Source organism: Embiotoca jacksoni, unplaced genomic scaffold (genome assembly GCF_022577435.1).
Source record: "Embiotoca jacksoni isolate LCO1_2020_lvr unplaced genomic scaffold, fEmbJac1.0.p SCAF_9, whole genome shotgun sequence".
Lineage (NCBI taxonomy): Eukaryota > Metazoa > Chordata > Actinopteri > Embiotocidae > Embiotoca > Embiotoca jacksoni.
Genome location: NW_027185447.1, coordinates 13,792,347 through 13,812,795, shown reverse-complemented (window position 1 = coordinate 13,812,795; position 20,449 = coordinate 13,792,347). Strand labels below are relative to the sequence as shown.

Below are 20,449 nucleotides of genomic sequence, written 5' to 3'. Positions count from 1 at the left end.
CCTCTCAGATTTCCATACAGTGTATGGAATCAGTCAAGTGGAGCGGCTAAGAATACTTATCTAAAACTGCTCACAGATGTAGCGCAGAACACATATATCCAGGGTTGGCAGAATGACCATTTATACTGCATAATAAACAAAGAAATTAAGAAAAGACTCATAAGACTTACAGTCAACAGAAACTGTTTTGGTTCAGTAAGTACTCATTCAAGCAGAAAATTCTGTTTTTGGCTCCTACAAAGTACACTGCAATTATTCAATTAATTCTAAGTTAGAATTTTTAATTTGACATTTATTGGTTGGATTGTTTGTTTGCTAACAAACTAACTAACATAAGTCAGATTCACAGATATTACTCATATTTCCCTGACATCTGGACAATGGGCTCGGACAGACATCTGTTTAAGATTGTGCCAGTCATTTCTGTGAAAAATTGTATTTCAGCACCGAGCTGTCTGCCAGAGCGGACAGAGATTTAGAACGGTTTCCTTTTCACCGTCTCCCTGCTTTCCTGAGGTGACAGTTTCTGAAGGGATGAGATGAATCTTCAGCAGGAGCCAAAACACTTCAGCTTCACAGGCTGTCGATCTTTGAATCTGTGCAGCACAAACTGACAAAAGAAAACTGCAAGAGTCTGCCTGATTCCACACTATGTTGTACATACCATGGAATAAGATGAAAGGACATAAAGAACCATAACTCAAAGATGCTTTTTAAGGGTTTTGTTCCTCCACGTATCAACTGGAGCTCACATTGCTCGACAGATCCACCCTCTTTAAGGCTGTTCTAATCCTCTTGGGTCTGGAATATATTTAGGAACTCTTCCACTTATGTGATGTGTCTCTTTGCATGCCATGAAGCTGTGTGTTTTCCTTTCACATTGACCTGCAAATGAAGAGTAAATAAAGCAGGGTAAATGGTGTGTAGTCTGCACACAGGTGAGAAGGACACCGCAGACCAACCATCCAAACAAAGAGGCCAATTGAGACACTGGTCTCTTCCGCCAAGTCTTTCTTCTCAGTGTATTTTTGAAAATGAGTTGCACATTCTTATACGTTTGCTCCACATCTAGTCAACGTCCTCTTACCAATAATTTGAGATAAAATTGTGATCTTCTAGCAAATATTTTGGCAGTAAATTATAAAAAAAAAATGTAGAATTCTCTGGAACTCTGTACTGTGTTATGTTAATTGTCTTTGTCCCTTGTGGAACATAAAACGACAATCATCTCTGTAGCTCATTGCCTATTTTTGGCAAGCCTCCTCACGTTAGGTTTATCTTGTCTGTCACAGCTCTGTGCTAGGTTTGGTCTTTTAATCTTTCTAATGTCATCAGGAATGCCAAAAAATACCCATATTTTACTCAACTGTGATTATATTTTGTTTCATTTTGGTTTCTTCTACAAATGTGTCTGGAACAAGTCAAGGAGAGACATTAAAAATTTAACACACCAGCCTCCAAACTGAATAAAATGACTGACTGGTACAAAGAAAGTGACAGCAATCTAGTCTCCCTTAAAGTAAAGGTTTATAGAAATCTCTTCGGTCCGAACAAATGTTCATTCATACACTCATTAAACAGTGACACTCACTTATTATAGAAACTGAACTGATTTCAGTAATTCCCGGGGAAATCCTACTGAAAGGCAAAGGAGGCAGTTATGCATGAATTCAAGAAGCACATGGAAGTGCAGTAAGACATAAGCGGGGGGTCGGGGTGTGGATCGCCACTGAAGCTGTGGTTGGGATATTTAATGACTGACCGCAGTGAAGCAAGGAGGAGGTCCATTGTGTCCAGACCTGCAGTGTCTTAGCTGGCTGCAGCCGCAGCCATGCACATGGCACCGCATACTGGGGCTGTGCTTTGATGTACAGCTGCTCCAGAGCAGATGGAGAAAGAAAAGGAGAGGGTAAAGAAATAAAATGTTTAAGGGATTTAACAGACAAAAACTTAAATTGTTTGACACTGGACAGAAGACAAAGAGAGGGGAATAATGAAAAGAGTTAAGAGAGAATTAAACAACAGAGCTTTTCTGTTTTGAATCTGATTTGAAGCTGTGTCTTTATGTTCAAGTTTGCATTTATCTGAGTGTGTAATAGAGAGAGAGAGAAAGGAAGAATGAGCCATGGAATGAAATTAGTAGTCAGTCCCCCCCCCCTCCCCCCCCCCCTTTTACTGCAGAGCAGCCAGGCTGGAGTTGGGGTGGGATATGCAAATACGGCCTGTCTGTCTGCCTGCCCCTTCAGAGGCAGCAGAGCAGCACCCGGCTTCTTGCACACACACTCTCACTCATGCAGAGGGCAGATAACTTGGAGGGTCGAGCCTTGTCAGCAGGTCTCGTACACACTTGCATGTGTGTATATGGAGCTGAAACTTTCCTAGACACACTCACACTGTCTTCCCTCCTTCTTTCCTCTGTCCTGCTCTCCTCTTTCTTCTTTCCCCTCCTCCAGCACACCTTTGTGTTGTTTTCCTTGCCCTCTTCCTCTCCCCTCCCTCTTCAGCCTCACTAGTTTTCCCTCTGCTCTCTCCTAAGTGCTCAGATTTTGGTTAGTGTGCAAGCTGAAGGTGTAGAGGACGAGATGCTGCTGATGCTACAGCTGTTTGGGCTCCCTGTGTCCTTCAGGGCAGACTGAAGAAAACAAGACTTCACGTGTGACGGCGAACAAAACAACACTCTGAGGAACTTAAATCTACAACTTTAACTGGTTTCCCTCACCAGGCAGTTGCATTTTTGAGACTCTGGAATTATCTGAGTTTTTGAAGACTTAGGAAAAACAAAACAAAAAAACAACAATGAGGACCAAGTTGTCTCAACTTATTGCACAGTCCTTTCTCTTAGGAGTTTTGCTCTCTGTGGTGGACAGTAAAGGAACTTTCTATGGAGGCCATGTCAACCCTTTCTATGGAAACAGATACAACCTCTACAAGGCTGGACTCAACCCTCACCACTCACCAAACAAGCCCATGACCCGGCACAAGTAAGTGCTCCGTTTTGGACACACCACAGGCGCTAAAGCACGTTTTATTTCTCTCTCCAAGGTGCAGGGTATTGATTTCTAAAAGCATTCCAAGTAGAGTTCAAGCCGGATCCACCTCATACTGCATTTCCCCTAGGAAACCCATGTTACCAGCGAGTTGCAGGAATATGGTTTTAGTTAGGGAATCAGCTTGGTAACCGATCCCTGAATTGACACTCTGTTTCTGTTTTACTCAAAATCAGCCCTTTTCGGTGGTTCACACCTAAAACCATCTGTGGCTAGGGATAAACATTATAGCAACAATGACATGTTGCGCTACGAAAACAAAGCCGTCATTATGGTCTTTATGGTGCAGTGAGGGGACTCTGAGTTGATGACAAGGGTACTGATCCCTCAGTCACTGTGTGTGTTCGGGAGGGGAGGGAGGGGGTCTCAATTAGAGGCAGACGTACAGTACAGCTGGGCACCCGCTGCCTGAAGGGAGTGGCACAATTCTTCTCCAATCAATACTGAAGCAATAACACTGTGGTCTCAACTGGATTCACATAAAGATGTTTTTTTCTTTACTTCTCCAGAATCAAAACAGACAAGTCTTCTTCTGTTTTCAATCAGTGACATGTGATGAAAAATATGTTGGACACATACTGTCAGGGTGGTTAAACCATATACACAGAGGAAGAATAACAGTACCAAGCTGTATGCATGACATTGAACGTGATAAAGTAGTGAGATAAAACAGAACTCGAAGTTATACTTTGCCTGGATAGAGATGGTTGATATTTGGCCTGCAGGGTCCTTTTGGTTTTTCCTCCATTTTCCTCCTCCCCTTTTTCTTTTGCTTGGCTTCCCATGAGAGCTGTTATGTCTTTGGACAGCTCCCCAGCTACCTGCTGCTTCACTCAAACTGCTACAGAAGACGGCTGATTGCCCTGCCCTGCTCAGTCTGCCATGTACACTCACCTCCACTGAACAGGCTGTCTAGCATCCCTCACCCTGAATCCAATGTCCACATCGTTTAACTTTCTCACTGAACAATGTAATTTCATCCATTCCTATTCCTTACCTTAATTTCCAGTCAACTCATTATCATATGTTTAAACATGTCACAGCATTTATTCCTCATGTAACTTTTCCTACTTGTAAACTGCAATCAATTACTCAGCAATTAACCACACTCATTATTTATTTTCATTATTAGGCGCAGCTCTGTTAAAGGTGACTTTACCACAGTCACACATTCACATAATTAGCTGATGTTTTAGAGTTATTTACTGATCAACTTTACTATTCACTTATCCAGAAATCAGGTGAAGCTTTAGTGAAGCATCAGGGATCACAGACCCTACAGCTCTGAATATAACCAGGGGATTCCTGAATGTTGACTACAGTCAGCAACTCAGCTAAGAAGAAAGACGCTTTGTGTCACATCGTGTATTTACGTACTTACGCCTATCATTTTGAGTGCACATGTACATTCACTCTGTCAGGTATGGAAACATGCAGTGCTCTCAGTAATTACTCGAGACAACACTACTCTGTCGAAGTTCTTGTACTACACAAGTAAGTATACTAAATATGAGTGTACTAACTCGAGCATGTGATTTAAGGCACGGCTAGAATGTACAAATATGACCATTTTGGAGCTGAAATTTTAACTCCCAGAATGTTAAACGTCGCTGGGAGAGGAATCTGTGATGCAATTACTGAAATTATGGATTGTAAAATTGCAATCCTCAGCACTACTTGAAACTGAATAGAGAAAGGTATGAAGTGCATCAGGTCATACATTTATCGTCACTGTTAATACCTCCAGCATAGTGGGAGCAGATGACAGTAGCCCCAATTTACTTTTTGACAGTGGTGCCAAAGAAGTTTATTTATATTCATGAAAGCTGATTTATACCAGACACATTTCCAGGTCTGAATCCCCAAGATTAATAGATTAACCAGACGTTGTAAAGACAGAGTCAGTAATTGCTTGTTGCTGGTAGCTGGTAATATTTCCCAACATGTGAGTCCAACTATAGTGTTTATGCAAGAGCTGCTGACCCATCTTGGACACAGCGGGCCCCGGGGACGTGTCAGTGTCGGGCCACCACTACAGATATATGAGCTCAGTTGTTGTCAGCCTGACTGGTCAGTGGAAATAGAGACTTAAAAATAACAGGTGCTATGACGTGTGTATGAAAGTTTGAATCTAAGTGTGTACAAACGTATGTGGATTTTGTGAAGGATTTCAGTCAAGCACTTTTACAGCTTGTAAATTTTAACCCTTGTTTTTTACTGACCATGCAGTCACATGTACAAAACAGGCTGTATTTTAGTGAGATATTTAAGCATTCTCAGCTGTTGGGGCACCACAGACTTTTTGTCTTCATGTTGAATTATCATCTATGTTTTGGCAGCAAAGCAAGTGATTTGATTTCACAGTCATTCCTTTCATTCAGTCCAACCACTTGCTGCTGTGAGAAAATATATGGCCCTATAGTTGTGGACTGTGATATCTTAGACAGTTACAAAACTGCACTTGTCACAACTTTATTGCAGAGAGGCTTATATTTCTTCATGGGTACAATTGTTTAGGGAGTTCAGATGTCCTAAAGTATGTTTTCATCCAAGGCTTGGCAAAGAGGCAAAAGTAATTCAAAGCAATTGCATTTCAACATTTTGTAATGTTGCCATTTTTGCTTTCACATGTTCTCCCAGACGAAATTATTTGAAAAGATTTAAGAAATATGTACAGTGGCACTGAGGTGCAAAACACAACAACAGAAAGAAAAAGAAAAAACTCCCCAAAAACCTGTGGTCCTGAGGTGCACAACACACACACAAAAAAAGAAAACACAACCACAAAAATGAGTAGCTTTGAAGTGCAAAACACAAATACAAAAAGAAAAACTGCAACGACAAAAACGTATAGTCCTGAAGTGTAAAGCGCAAAAAGAAAATGAAAAAGCACAACATTAGGGAGCAGTCCTGAAGTGCAACTTGCAGCCCAAAAATTACGGAAATAGAGTCATTAGCTGTTCCATCAACTTTAGCTGCGTTTCCGGAGGATTTCAGGCAGCAGCACCGAGATGGGAAAGCGGCTGTTCTATCAGTTTAACAATCTCTTCAGCAGTACATCACCGCTATGTACTGATCCCTAGTAGTATGCCACGCCTTTACCTCCGATAGATGTGCCGAAAGCAAAAATTAAAGCTGGCCATAGTTAATGGAGAAAATGTTAGCTTAGCCACCATAGCGAGTTGGACTAATCAATAAAACAAATTCGGTCACCAAAAAGGCAAAAATTCGCATTGATTTTGACATGTTGACTTTATTAATGAACATGATCACACATCACATCAGATAAAACTCCATGTTGCAGAACATTAACCAGGCATGACATCATATTCATTATTAATCACAGATTTGAGAACGGATGAATAATTTCCAACTGCTGCTCGCTGGAGCAGGAGAAAGGCCTAACCCTAATGAGTAACTGGTTCAGGTTCCGTCGCTTGATCATCATCAGTTCTTGAGTTCCACACTTTTTGTGAGCAGCAATCCAAATGCATCGGTGATGTTTTACGCACCTGAAACTGAAGCAGTGAACGCACATCAAAGTTTGTGACAAATTATTGGGGAACAGAGAGAAGCAGCAGGGAGTCATATCCACTGAGTAGGGGTGATGGGGAGTTACAATTGTGATGTTGTGGGTGAGAAACAATGCGTTATCATGGCGCTGTGAGTGGGCGCATTAGAGAACCCAAGTGCCATCGCACACACACCTTCCTCAGACGCCTCAGATCGTCACAGTAAAGGTTGGGGTTGACGGCCTGACATAGGAGATGAATTAATGCCGCACAGCCCCAGGAATGTAATAGAAAGCCCACCTGGTTGTGCACCTGACCTGGTGCGCCTTTCTTTGGTCTTGGGCAGTGACGTTCCACCCCTCTAAAGCGTGAATGTTTTTTTCTTTTTGTTTTGTGTTTTGCACCTCAGCGCCACTGTAAATATGGTAAATTGTTAGACAATTCTGTACATATAACTGTTGTACACCACCTTTATTCTGTGTCACACATTCCTGTGTCCCAAAAGAGAAGGGCAGACTTAAAAACGGTATCCTCCATCTCACAAGCATCTCTCATGTTGCACTTTGCCACTACAAAGCAGGTGAAACATAATCCAACAGCCATATATTTATTACTGGGAAATGGGTTTGTGTAAATCAATTAGGATCCTAGAAGATGCCACATGTCTTCACTGATCAGATTAGAGACATATTTGAAGGTTGAAACCAGTCTCATATCTATCCATTAAGGCCAATCACCTGCTTAGCTTACCATTAAAAAAAAAATAGAAGTCCCTCTCCTAACATTAATTAAACCTTTAAAAACCAAATAATTTTTTCCAGGAGAAAAAAATAAAAAATCCTCTAACGCCCTTAAGTGGTTTAGGTGTATACCTAAACCACTTCATTCAGTATCATATAATTTCTATACAAATTTACACAATATCTATTCATGAAAAGCTAAACCTTTGTTGAAGAGCCTCAAAATGCAATACCAGTGAGGGCCACAAGGGGCTGGCTCCAAAAAACATCTTGCTCCATAGACTCCCATTCAACTTGAAATATATAAATATTTTGTTCATATCATTATAGTGTCAAGCTAAAGTCACTCCTTCTGATCAGTGCTCTGGTGGTGCTTCAGAAAGTAATTTTGTGTTTAATTAGAAATTAGGCTCTAAACAGAGGTATGTTCGATAGCATGTCTGGTTCAAATGACATGCCAGGGGTGCAGTCAGATTTCCAGTTTAGGTAGGCAGGCTTAGTGTCCTCCAGTTCTTAGTCAAGTGAGATCCACCCTTTGCATCTCCCCAGTTCATCCAAAACACCATCACTTCTGGCTCAAACAAAACAAGATGGCGATTGCCAAAATGCCAGATTCGAGGCTTCAAAACAGCACTTCCACACTGGTTTTACTTTTCAGGCCTGGCAGCTACTTCCACTTTTATACTGTCTATAATTCAGCAGTGTATTTACACCCAAATTAAGCATTGTACATGTTGCTTACGCTTATGGCACATACGGTACAGTGAGTCTAGCAAATCTAATAATTCTTTTACTTCAAAAGCTCAGAGTTTAGTCAAAGAAGATTATGTGCTTTGGTAAAAAAAAAAAATTTCACTACTGGTGACTACTATTTGAGCCTCTCCGTACAACATAACAGAAATACTACTGTTAAAGAAAACAACTTATGAGAAATAATGTTGATCTCAAATTTTACTGACTAAAGGTTGCAGAAGATGACAATAGCCACATGATTTCATTGCTTTAACAATGATTAGAGGTGATTCGAGAAACATATGAGTAATGGTCTGGCTACAATAATTGGAGGTGACTTGCTTCTGAATGACAGAGAGATAATCTTGGTCTTAGAGTTGGTAGTATCACGTATTTCCTGTCACCCAAATCATTAGCCACAATAGCAGTCGCAATCCTCAAGACAATTTGCAAGAAATGGGCATTGTTAAAAGCATATATGAAACTAGATGGACCCTGGAGGAAACCTGCTAGCCTATAGACACAGTTGTTATAAGTCCTATTCAAGATTGCATGGTTCTCTATCTGGCCCTCTTCAGTCATAAATCTGTCAGAGCCAACAGCAGTGGCCGGGGTTCAAACAGTCAGGAACCCCTGCAGGTGAGAGTGTGGTTAGTAATGAGGAAGGTGAGCCCTTCACTGCCACAGTGTCAAAACAAGTGAGGCAGTGGAGGGAGAAGTGGCGAGGTAGAGGGCCAGGCAAGTTGGGCATTATGAGGTAACATAGACGAGATGTATGAAAAAAAATCAAGTCATAATAGTGTTAGAAACACAGGGAAGACCAAAACCTGGTATAATTAAACAGGGATAACCTGCAGTTTTTATATTTCAATGAAAAAAAAGGTTATGAGGAAGAAGGGGGGGACTGAAAGGTGAGCTGATTTGGGTCCAGCACAGGGTGGAGGTGTAGCAGCAATAATATTTGCCGACAACGCTCCACATGAGAATCTGAGACGGGAATTCTGCTTTCCCCCTGGGAGGCTGTGAAGTGATTTAGGAACTGCAATGCTATACTGGAAATATTCACTCTGGGAGCAGAAAAGCAGTCAGAAAATGCCATGCTCCAATGACAGAAAAAAGACAATATTTAGGAGTCAGGAGAGTGAGAGAAAGCCAAGAGAAATAGTACGTGTGGCTTACCTGTCACAGTGAAAAGAGGTGAAGACTATTTTGATATTAACTGGGGAGGACAGATTAAAGGCAGGTGAAGCAGGGATACACAGCGTTTAACACATGCATGATACTGAATTAGTTAAATCACTTGGGATTGGGTGGTTCAGTGAGGGTGTGGATCAGCTGGATACTTAGTTTTTCATATTTGGGTGTTTTCTTGCTGTTGTCAGTGACACAAAATAGAAGTGTTTAGAATCAAATATATGGAAGATTAGACATACAGTATCAATTGACAGCATTTATGGAGCATTGTGCAGACAAGTCACACTTTTCATTTGTGATACGTCACATTATGTAATCCTTGTTTTACACTTGCAGTCTACAACTTTTTGCGACCCCTTCTGGCGGTCAGAAAAATGATAAAAACATATAATAGCTCCATAACCCTCAGAAATGATTCTACAAATACTAACCTGTCCAGGAGCAGTAATGCACTATCTGTATCTGCCCTTAGTACCTTCTCTTCAGCACTCCAACGAGGAAAAGCCACATCGATGACTATCCGTGGTGGTTGGGTGCTCATCGTCAATAGCTTTCTTTTTCCACCTAAATCTTTTTTCTAATTGCAGAGGTTCTCTCTTGGTTTGTTGTCGCTTTTGACTTAGATGGTAGAGCGCGTCGCTTACTAATTGTAAGATTGGTGGTTCAATCCCCGCTTCCTCCTGTTTGCATGCCGATGTGTCCTTGGCCCTTGTTTGCACCTGTTGCTCCCCCCCCCTCCCCCCTTCAGATTTGACAAAATGTGGGAATGTTTTACCAGACACCAGATTTAAAAACTCAGTGAACTGTGAAATACAAAGAGATTTACCTGGTGGTGATTGCGTGAACTACTTTGGCAACGGCTTAAATGTAAAGGGTGTTCATTTATACATAAAAGTCTCGCACTATAGCGGTGTAATTAACGGTAGCGGCCAATGACATATCTACGTGTAAACATGTACGGAAAGCACCACAAGGCCAAAGTGCAGCTTCACGAAGCAGCTAGCATGACGACAGTCTTGTTTGGATTCATTAGCATTGAGAGCAAACTTCGTGGTCCTGTGACCTACTTCCCTCGTCCATTTCTAGATCACTCAGGTACTCTGACCAGATGCTTATCCTGTTCCATGGGCAAAGTTTAAGGCACCTCATACCCTGTTGTTGCCCCAAACGAACAGATGGTTTATTTGTCTCATTCATTTGACCTCTTAAACTCTTCACTTTCAAACTTCATTTCTCTTTGACGAATCATATTAAGCTATGCAATATCTTGTCTGGCATATTTAACAAATGGAAGATGTCTGATGTATTTTACTGCCACTGTTAATTATGATAATCTATTGCGGTTGTGCATGTTTGCCAGTGCCTGTTGTTTTTAAATGTGAGCCATAAATAAAGTTGACTTGACCTAGGTGGCTTTTACTGTCTGAGCACTTAGGGGGTTATCCTGTGTGGCCAACCCTTCCCCTCTGTTGCCCATGAGTGCTAAAACAAACAGCAGAAAGTATTTAACACCAGTCTCCTTGTGCCACATTGGTTAAGAGATGAGGTGTGGAAAAAGCTCAGAATAGGCTATCACTCTCTTCTCTTCTCCTCTTCATGCTCTTCATATTCCCCTGATCTCAAATCAGGACTTCTGATTTCCCTTAAAGTGTCCCAGCTGGAGATCCTCCCCCACACGCAAGCAGCCCAAACAAAGTTCTCACCTCCCGTGCAGCTGCTGGACATGGCTGAGACTATTACAAAAATCAATGCACTTTTCATCTCACATATGACCACTTACACATCACGGGTTTGTATTTCTGGTGTTAAGCTTCTGCAGGCATTTTCCTGCAGAGCAGTGTGGTCTCTCTGGGTGTGAGATTAAAGGGCCAAGCAGTTCATTGTTCTGTTTTGTGTCTATAAAATGTGCAGGTGTGTGTGTCATTGTCAGCTTACACACATTATCACTATCTTTCAAGTTGAAACTCAAGTCTTACAGAGCAGGGGAGGTGACCTCCTCTTGCCCTCACCGACACTGCAGCGCAGAGGGACAGGATTTATCTCAACATTCAACTTTGAGTCTCACAAAGCCAGATTCCGCCTACCCCCCCATGTCTGTGAGACACTGAGGATAAAATATCACTCAAATGACATTGACAGATCTGTGAAAACAGGCAAAGGCAATGGGAGAGAGAGTGAAAGGCAGAAACAGAAACCTATGCACAGGAGAAATGTTTCCCCCCCCCCCCTTCTTCTCATGTACATCTGGATTCCTGCACTTTTCAGACATTGTGTGTGAATCTGAAGGTCACTGCCCCCCCCCCCCCCGAGATGTGCACCTGACAAACAAACCGGTGAACACGATCACTTTTCACTTCACTGACTGGCCCTGCCTGTAAGTGTGTAAGAAGGGGGTCACACATTTAACTGACATCCACTGGGGCTGCTCTCCATCAGCTGTCACAAATCCTTGTATGCCTTTAAGAGCTTTTACACCATCTCTCTCATACATTAAAAAAAACATGTCATAATTCTCCTTGATCCAGTCAGTAAATCTTTAATTTCATGAGGAGTAAACCATAGCCATTAAATCGGAGTATATTATACAATGTAAACCACTTGCTATAATGCTGATATTCTCTGGATGACAGTATTGGTTTTTTTTTTTCCCCAAACTCCAGGAATCTATAACAACTTCTACAAATATGTTTGTGCCAAATACCTCACATGTTAAAATTTGTTTTAATTTATTTTGGCACCAAAGGCTCCGTGTGTTCTCTGCAAAGCATTCTGAGCAGCAGATGACAGCACAGGGAGTGATCAGTGTTAAACTCAGAGACTGCAGGTGGGGTGTTAGAACAAAAACAGCATGAAAGCAAATTATTAGCAGCATTGCCACATTACAGGAGTCCTCCTATTTGTTTGGTTTTCACGAGAGGGAAACAGTACCAGAAACAATGAAGCAGCCCTGTTTGTTTAAGCTTGCAGCCTTCATTTTATGAACCTAAGCACCATGCGATACATCCTTCCAGCCAGAATTCCCTTGTTTTTGTTACGGTGAGAAAATCATCTGCAGCAACCAAATTGCACGTATGAGTTTAAAGTGCTTTGAGAGCTCCCATCATACCACATCAGTTAAGGTCGTAACTGCCACTTCCTTAACAACGCATGACCTGGCAGCAGATTGTCAGGCTGGTATGAAAGGAGCTCTGTCATTCTGACTCCTGCCCTTTTCCTTCTACTGCTATTAACATATGTCAACACAGGGAGAGCGGACACACACACACACACACACACACACACACACACTCACACACACACACATACACACACATAAAAAACACTGTCAACATGGTCAGCAATTTGCAGAAAGCTGCAGCAGTGCATTGGTTTCTCACAGATTCTAACAGGCTGTCCTGTCTGTTAGCCCTCTGAACCTGTTAACTTGGCGCATAGAACCTCCTCAGCCCCCGAGTCTCTCCCTGCTGCTCCAAACACTTCTATTTGTCCTGAAACAGCTGTGGAGCAACGTTAAGTACTGCATGTGTTATTAAATGCTCCCCTCTGAATGTAAGAAATGCTTCACATGTGGGCCTAAAGAGCACAGATCATCATTTCCTGTGTTGCGCAGAGGCCAGGGGAACATTTAGCAGTTGCTATAGCTGCACTGGCAATAAAGAGTGGGAGAGGGACAGAGAAGGTCCAGGTCCAGCTCCAGCTCCAGTTCCAGTGTGATGCAACAACTGCTCAAAAGTAGCTACAGTGAAGTTAACCTCTGCCAAGCAGGTTCTGTTTTTGGTGTGGTTTGCATGTTTGTCAGGTGGATTGTGGGAAATCTACGAGCCCGATTTACATGAAATTTGGTGGAAAGGTGAAGCATGGGCTAAGGAAGAACCAATTAAATTTTGAAGTGGATTCAAATTAATTTTCACTTTCATTTAGATTGCAAGATTACTAAATGCCAAACATCTTAAAATCCAGTAGATGGCAGCAACGTTCAGTAGTGACAAAACATAGGCCATGTTAGAAATGCAGTGACTCAAACCAGATAGAACAAGCAGTCAGTATGGAGAAACATAAGCAGTACAATTGTTACATAACTACAATTGTAAATATATTCAGACACATAAAGTGGTTGCGGATGCAGATTTGCATGTCAGAGAAGAGTGAACTGTTAGCCTTGGCAAAGGTCTGCACTCTCTGTGTGCTCTTCTAGTTATGTGTTTGATTGTAGATGCATCAGAGCATCCTCCAGGATTGAAAACAGCCTATGTGATATTTCTTGACAATGAATTCCCATGTTTATCTCAATGGAAACAAAAGACAAACGAAGAAGCTCTCTGCAAACCCTTTGTCATCACTATGACTGATGTCAGCAGTTTTATGGTTTGGATTAAACAATGAATTGCTACTTAATATAATTCATCCATATGCAACATATACTGTAGCTCTTCTGTAAAAGGTCTTCAAAGCTTCTATTATTTTATAAAGCATACAAGATGCATCATCTATCATGAACATACATCATATTGGTTTAAGAAAGCATCAATCATAAAAAAAGAAAAAACAGCAACAAGGGAACAATCAAAATGCAGACTCAGAATGAGAAGAAAAAATTTATTAAATGAAGCACTATACAACAGAATAGAGGACATTCACTATAAACCACGAGATAAATAATACAGTAAAGCTTTAACGGAGTCTGAACTCAAGGGAGGCTTCATTTTTGAACAGCATATTTGTCAGGAAGAAGTAATCTAATGATGCAGAGGTAGGTGGAGTAGCAGCATGCTTTGAACTATTACTTACTGTGAAAGATTTGATTTTTCAGCAATCATGTCTCTACTCAGAGCGAGACATTTTTTGAGAAAAGAAATAGCAATAAAATGGACCCTTGCCAAATTTAAAACACTCAAGGATTTTGTTTATTTGGTCTCATCCCTCAAGGTGACGCGTGTGTTTGGTATCTACATGTACAGTATATTGCTGTGCTTCTTTACTTGTCCTACTGTTGCACCACATTTTGCCATTACAACGATATTTACTTCAGTGCTTCTACTTGTTTGAGTCCAACCTCCCTCTGCTGTCCCCACAGAAACCACTGTGCCTACGTGGTCCAGAAGAACATCACATGCACCATGCAGGATGGTGTGGCAACCTATGTGAAGGCTGAGTATACAACCAAGTGCATCTGGGGTCAGAAATGTCCTGTTGTCATGTAAGTTATTCAAAGGAAATAACAACATGTAAACATTGCAAAATGCTATAAATCAGTTTACAGCCCAGTGTGAGTGCACTGAGGTTTTACATTTTTAAAAAAATTTTTTATGGGGTTTATAGTGTGTAATTATTACTCTCCATTCAACAAACTGCAGCACAGAGCACTGTGGAATATACTGCAGATCAACATTGACATACCACATGTCAATGCTGCCCTCTAGTGTTCAGAAGTTTGTTGCTCAAATACTGATTTAGACTCAGCTGTGTGCAAATCCATTGGTAGTCAGAGTCCTTTGACAAAGAAATGCAGTAAAAAATGGATTGTTTATTCAAGTGAATATTGTACAACTAAGGAACACTAGCAGAACCATTTGCATATGCATAAAAAATGATGATGAGCTCTTTATTTCTCGATTATTCTGGTTTAGACGTTGTACTTGTTCCTTACCTGAACCCTATCTTTTTTAAATATTCAGCATTGTATTATTTTGCAGTATGAAGTAATACTTTAAAACTTTACTTGAATGTTATCTGCCCTTGAAACCACTATGTGTTCCCCACACAGGGGAAATTAGGGTGGATTTTATCCTTAAAAAGATTAATCAATGCGTGTGTGTGTGTGTGTGTGTGTGTGTGTGTGTGTGTGTGTGTGTATGTTTGTGTGTTTGTGTGTTAGTAGAGAGAGTTTGAAATTCAGCTTGAACGAGATAACATTGAAGTTGGGTGCTGACTCAGGTCCGATCCTCTGATGCCACATCATTTACACCACACTTTATTTAATCTCCTAATATTCCTCTAATCCATATTTAATCCCGTAGAGAACAACTTCATCCCTTTATCTCTGCTGGAGCTCTGTGCTCTTAATGAGTTAAAACAAAAGCAGTTCAGATAGAACCTGGTATACTGTATGTCAGCTATTAATAAGATACTCTTATCGTCTGATAGTAAACACATTTGTTTATCATATTTACTTCAGGTACAGGACATTCTACAAACCAAAGTACAAAGTGGGTTTTAAAACAGTGACCGAGCTCGAGTGGAGATGTTGTCCCAGCTACTCCGGAGAAAACTGCCACGATGGACCCACATCACTGCCTGACGTCATGATGCCACCCTTTAAGGGTGCAGGTTTTCCCCATCGCCCGGGTTTGAAGGGCTTCCCCCATGGTGCTACACCCCCTGTGGACCAGAGGCCTGGAGGAGGGCAGGTGGAGCCAGGCAGACCCTTCCCCAGTGGGCCCAACAACAGACCAATACCTACAGGGCAACTGCCTGCTGGGAATGGCAAACCAAACTTTGGTGAGAGCTGAACTCCAACTGGTCGATTGTTAAATCACCGAGCCTAGTTTTCTGCCATTCAATTTATTGTGTCTTTTGGTATTTGTGCATGTGTGCATTAAAGCAGCCACTTTGGATATTACACATTTAAAAAAGGTTCTAAAACATTCTCCTTTCTCTTATTACGCTTGAAAATACAGGAAACAAATTTGGCATTTCAGGGGTGACGGGTGAGCGTCTGGATCGGGTAGAAGAGGATCTGCGTCGACTCACCCAGGGTCTCGACACTCTCAATGGAGTAGTAGTTGGCCTCGAGGAGCGCCTGCGCACATCCCTCCGGGAAGACACCAATAAACTCCTGGTGTCTCTGCTGCCCAACACTCCCCGTGTGCCCGACTCCACAGTGGAATTTGGGGTGATCCCAGATGGCAACCCCGGTGGACTGGACGGAGGAGAAAGCTTCAATGGGTTCGGAGACTTAGCAGGGAGAGTGACAGAAGTGAAGGATGAGCTGAGAGCCAAGACTCACATTCTAGAGGAAATTCAGGTATCAATATGATGGATTAGTTGACACACAGTTTCTGTACAGTTTGAAAGGAATCATTTATCTTACTCCTGCCTTTATACATGCTAGTTGTGTCTCCTTCTCTCCTCTGTGTGTATTTAGGGGATGGTCCTGGGTCATGACGGTCAGTTAAAGAGATTGCTGGAAGGAGCCAGAGGCAAGCCCATCCCTGTCCCTGGCTCCACCCTTTATCTAGAGGAGATCTTAGATGCCAAGCTGGCTGGGGTGAGAGCTGAGATCCTGGATGGATTTGAGCGCCGGCTGACCGGCCTGGAGAACCTCTGTGATGAGAAGATCGGTGAGGTGCAGAGGCTGTGCCACAGGGAGCACATGGATGGCCAGGAGCAGATGCAGCAGTCTCTGGATGGCAGAGAAACTGGGCTCAGGGAGGAGTTGGGCACTTTGCAGGCTCAGATTCAGGGTCTAACTCTGACCGAGAGCTGCTGCGGACAGGTATGGCATGAATGCGATGGTAATATAATCAACGTGCTATCAAATGTGATCTGAACAAAGAGAAACCAAATGAAGAAACCAAAATGTAGGTTTTAAAGAATAGTTTGCATTTGGGGGCAGTGGGCTACTTTACTTTTTTTTTTTTTAACAAGATTTAGATGTCTGGATAATAAAGAGGAAGTCCAGAGGAAGAAGGAATACAGTAGCCAGTCTTTGTCTAAGATAATTCATTTACAAATTATATGTCTGTGGTTTTATAAAAACAAAACAAACAAAAAAACATATAAATGAACATTGTTATGTTGGGAACCTGGAAGCTGTTTCCGCTTGTTTTCAGTAATGCTTAACTACATTGTATCTCCGGGCTGTAGTTTCAGCTTTTTTGCACAAACATGACACCATTAATCTTCTCCTCTAATCCTCAAAGAGAAAGCAAATCAGATTTCAGAAAATACAAAACTATTCATTTAATACATTTGAGTCTATGATACTAAAAGGGGAACATCACAAAATAGTTAAAATGTACGTGGGATATTTGGGAAAAATAACTAAAAATAATTTGATTATTGCAGGTGAACAGCTTGTCTGAGCGCGTGCTGCTTCTGGAGGAGTCTGTTAAAGGTTTGACAGAATCTCAGAGACAGATGCAGACGGCCCTCACTGAACAGAGCATCCACGTAGAAACTCTGATCGAGACCCGCCTGGTGGACATAGAGGGCCGACTCAATGCCACCAGTGGTGGACCTGATGGAGTAGACGGGCTTCCTGGTGGTATAGACGGCTTCAAGACCCTGCTGGAAGACAAGCTGAAGACTCTAGAGGAGAGAGTGTTTGTGGCTGTGGAGGAGCTGAGTAATGCCACTGCCCCGGCTCTTCTGGAGGGTCAAGTGGTCCCTGCACTGGAGACGGAGATCGAGTCTGTGAGGAGGAGAGTGGAGGGAGACCTGAGTGGAATTCAGAAACAGTTAATAGACCTGGAGCTCCTCTGCACCTCCTCTTGCTCACCTTCCACCCCACCAGGAGGGGGTGTCAGTGATTCTGGAATAGAGGAGGAGTGTGAGGGGATGGGAAAGGAGATGACAGACCGTCTGGACTCCCACTCGAACCAGCTGCACCGCCTAAACAACACTCTGCAGAACCTGCTCTTCCGGATCGCCCAGGAGGATGCAGAGGGCTTGGTCCAGGGAGAGATCACACTACTAAAGGTCAACATCAACTCTGTGAACCGCACTCTGAAGGGCCTAAAGGACTCCATCAGCTTCATTACCACTGAAGTGGGACACGCTAATGCATCATGGGAACAGAGGGAGCACCAGATAGTCAATCAGGTGCAGGGAATCACCAAACTAATGGGCCACCAAGCCTCCCTGCTTGGGTCCGGGGAGAGGCGGCTGGCCCAGCTGAAGGGAGAGCTGGTGGCCTTGAAGAGACAGTTAGCCGGAGAGCTGCAGGGCTGTCGCAGCACAGCAAAAGAGGTGCAGAAGGAGGTGAAGGACGTGGACAGCAGGGTGAGCCATGTAGAGGGCCAGTGCAGCAGCCTGGGGGAGCTGGCAGAGCACCTGGAGAGGATCAGGGCAGAACTTGAGAGACACTCTGACTCCTACCTGGCGCAGGTGAATGGCACCTTGGCCAACCATTCAGAACAGCTATCCAAGCTGAAACGGGAGGTCAAAGACTGCGCGGCCAAGGAAGCAGCCAACCAAAAAGAAGACCAGTAGCATTGAACTACAGAATTTTTTGAAGACTCATGTGTGCTTCTTATCTAGGCTCAAGAGACTTCCTTTGCTTTCTCCTCTCTCGTCCAATCCCATCTGCACAGATGTAAATTAACTGAACTGATGAAAGTCATTTCCCTGAAGCTCCTCACCCCAGTGCCTCCAGATGTCCTGTGGGTATTTAGTTTAGTGATGTGAGGAGAGGCAGACGCAGAACACAAAGACACGCCTAAGGTTGTATAACTGGGCAATATTTTCCCTTGAGATTTTACTTTATAGGGCATTTGTTTTTCTGATCATGATTGTTTTGTTTAGACATTGTACCTTTTTTTTTTTTTTTTAACTTATATGAAGTGACTGCATTATTATGATGTTAAACTGTTTGTATTAGAGAAATAACAAAACAAACAAAACGCTGCTACGGGTTTCTGCTGACTAGCACACTCGACATCCTCTGTGTGGACATTGTCTGGTCTTTTTAAAGAATACTGTATGTCATCTTGGTGCTATTTACGTTGCTATTTACGTTTTTGTAAACGTTTGTTTTACGCGTTTGAGAATGGCTGATATATTTCTGCTTTTGGCCGTTGTGTTTATTTCCTGCCGCATTGCTCCAAGTTGCAGAGAAGTTCCAGAATTCACCAGTGGAGGACAGTGAGAACACATTACATGGCATGGTAGATGGAAGAGAAATAAAATCTGAAACACTCGAGAACTGTGCTGAGAGTGGAAGTGTCTTTGTGTTTTGGATGGAATTTTTGGTAATGAAGGCCTATTATTCAAAATACATGTGAAAAATTTTACCCTGAAAAAGAAACGTCATTCAATTAACATCCAAGTTTATGAAGTCAGTCTGGATTTCAGTTTGGAGTTATTATGGTTGGGTAGTGAGCATCTCTCTGTATTTGCAATAGAAAATACTCTCCAACCATTCATCGTTGGTCAATAAATACACACAATAAAAGAAAAACTAAACTTAAACAATCCAAGACTGTTATCTTTTCGAATTGGCAACACATTAATTAATCAATAAGTGCAAACTTCTTAAAACATCCAAAGAAGAAAGCTGTGCAAAAGCATACCAAATATATATGTGAATATGATAATGATTGGGGCGTCATAGCAAATTCTCTGACCTTTCAGATTCTGCGCTGCATTTAAGATTTGAGCAAAAGTATACTAAAGCATATCACACATTTTGAAAGAAGAAGCAGCAATGTCTTAGTCTCACCATCAATATCCTGTCAACTTTTGAATGCTGTTATTGTTGTTAACACAATAATATTTTTTTGCAAGCAGATAGAACAGCATTATAAATTACCTTGCCAAGATGTGGTGTTTTTCACCCCAATAATCTTTGAACAGATCTAAAAAAAATACTACCATTGTCCTTCACTGAAAAGGTGTTGAACCAGCAAATAATAGACTCCAGATAAAAGGCTGAAAAATGACCGAAATAAAAGACTGAACTGCACCCCAATTAAGGTCCTCATGTTGACGTCTTCATTACAAATGAAAAGTCACAGTGTTAAACTGAAAATAATAAACTATACGGAAAGGGAAAAGAGTTCAGTGTCTGTTACAGCAGAATTAGGACAGTAAACACATTTTGAATTATGACTAAGCCTGTAGCCAGGCTGCACGGTCTGCAGATTTCACAGAATATCAGCACATAGTTTAGGACAGCAACATCTCTCACATATTAACTGTCTGCCAGCATGTAATGGGAACCAGAAATACATCATTAATATATGCTGTGCAGCATATAGGCGGCAGGAGTCTGAGGTGTGACTGCACAGACTAAGCTCTTTTATGAGAGAAATCCATTTTTGTTCAAACCCTCTGACTTTCCCAAAGTGCTGCATAAAGGAAACTCTGCTCATTTGATAGAAATGTAGCACCACGAGTACATCTTACCAAAGCTGAAAAGCACACCCACTTACAAGATTGTGGTCACATGCAGCAGTCAGATGATAAAGTAAGGCCATTAGGTGAAAGTGTGGGGGGTATTAAA

At 42.0% G+C, this 20,449-nt stretch overlaps 1 protein-coding gene across 1 annotated transcript; it reads left to right on the top strand.

The window, feature by feature from the left end:
* The first annotated feature begins 2,314 nt into the window (after positions 1-2,314).
* On the top strand, positions 2,315-19,146 carry LOC138193458 (EMILIN-3). Its single transcript, XM_069141531.1, has 6 exons — positions 2,315-2,981; positions 14,300-14,422; positions 15,401-15,723; positions 15,903-16,249; positions 16,370-16,720; positions 17,293-19,146. Exons 1-6 carry the CDS (start codon positions 2,797-2,799, stop codon positions 18,436-18,438), a joined length of 2,475 nt encoding a protein of 824 aa, XP_068997632.1. The 5' UTR covers positions 2,315-2,796; the 3' UTR covers positions 18,439-19,146.
* Positions 19,147-20,449: the final 1,303 nt, after the last annotated feature.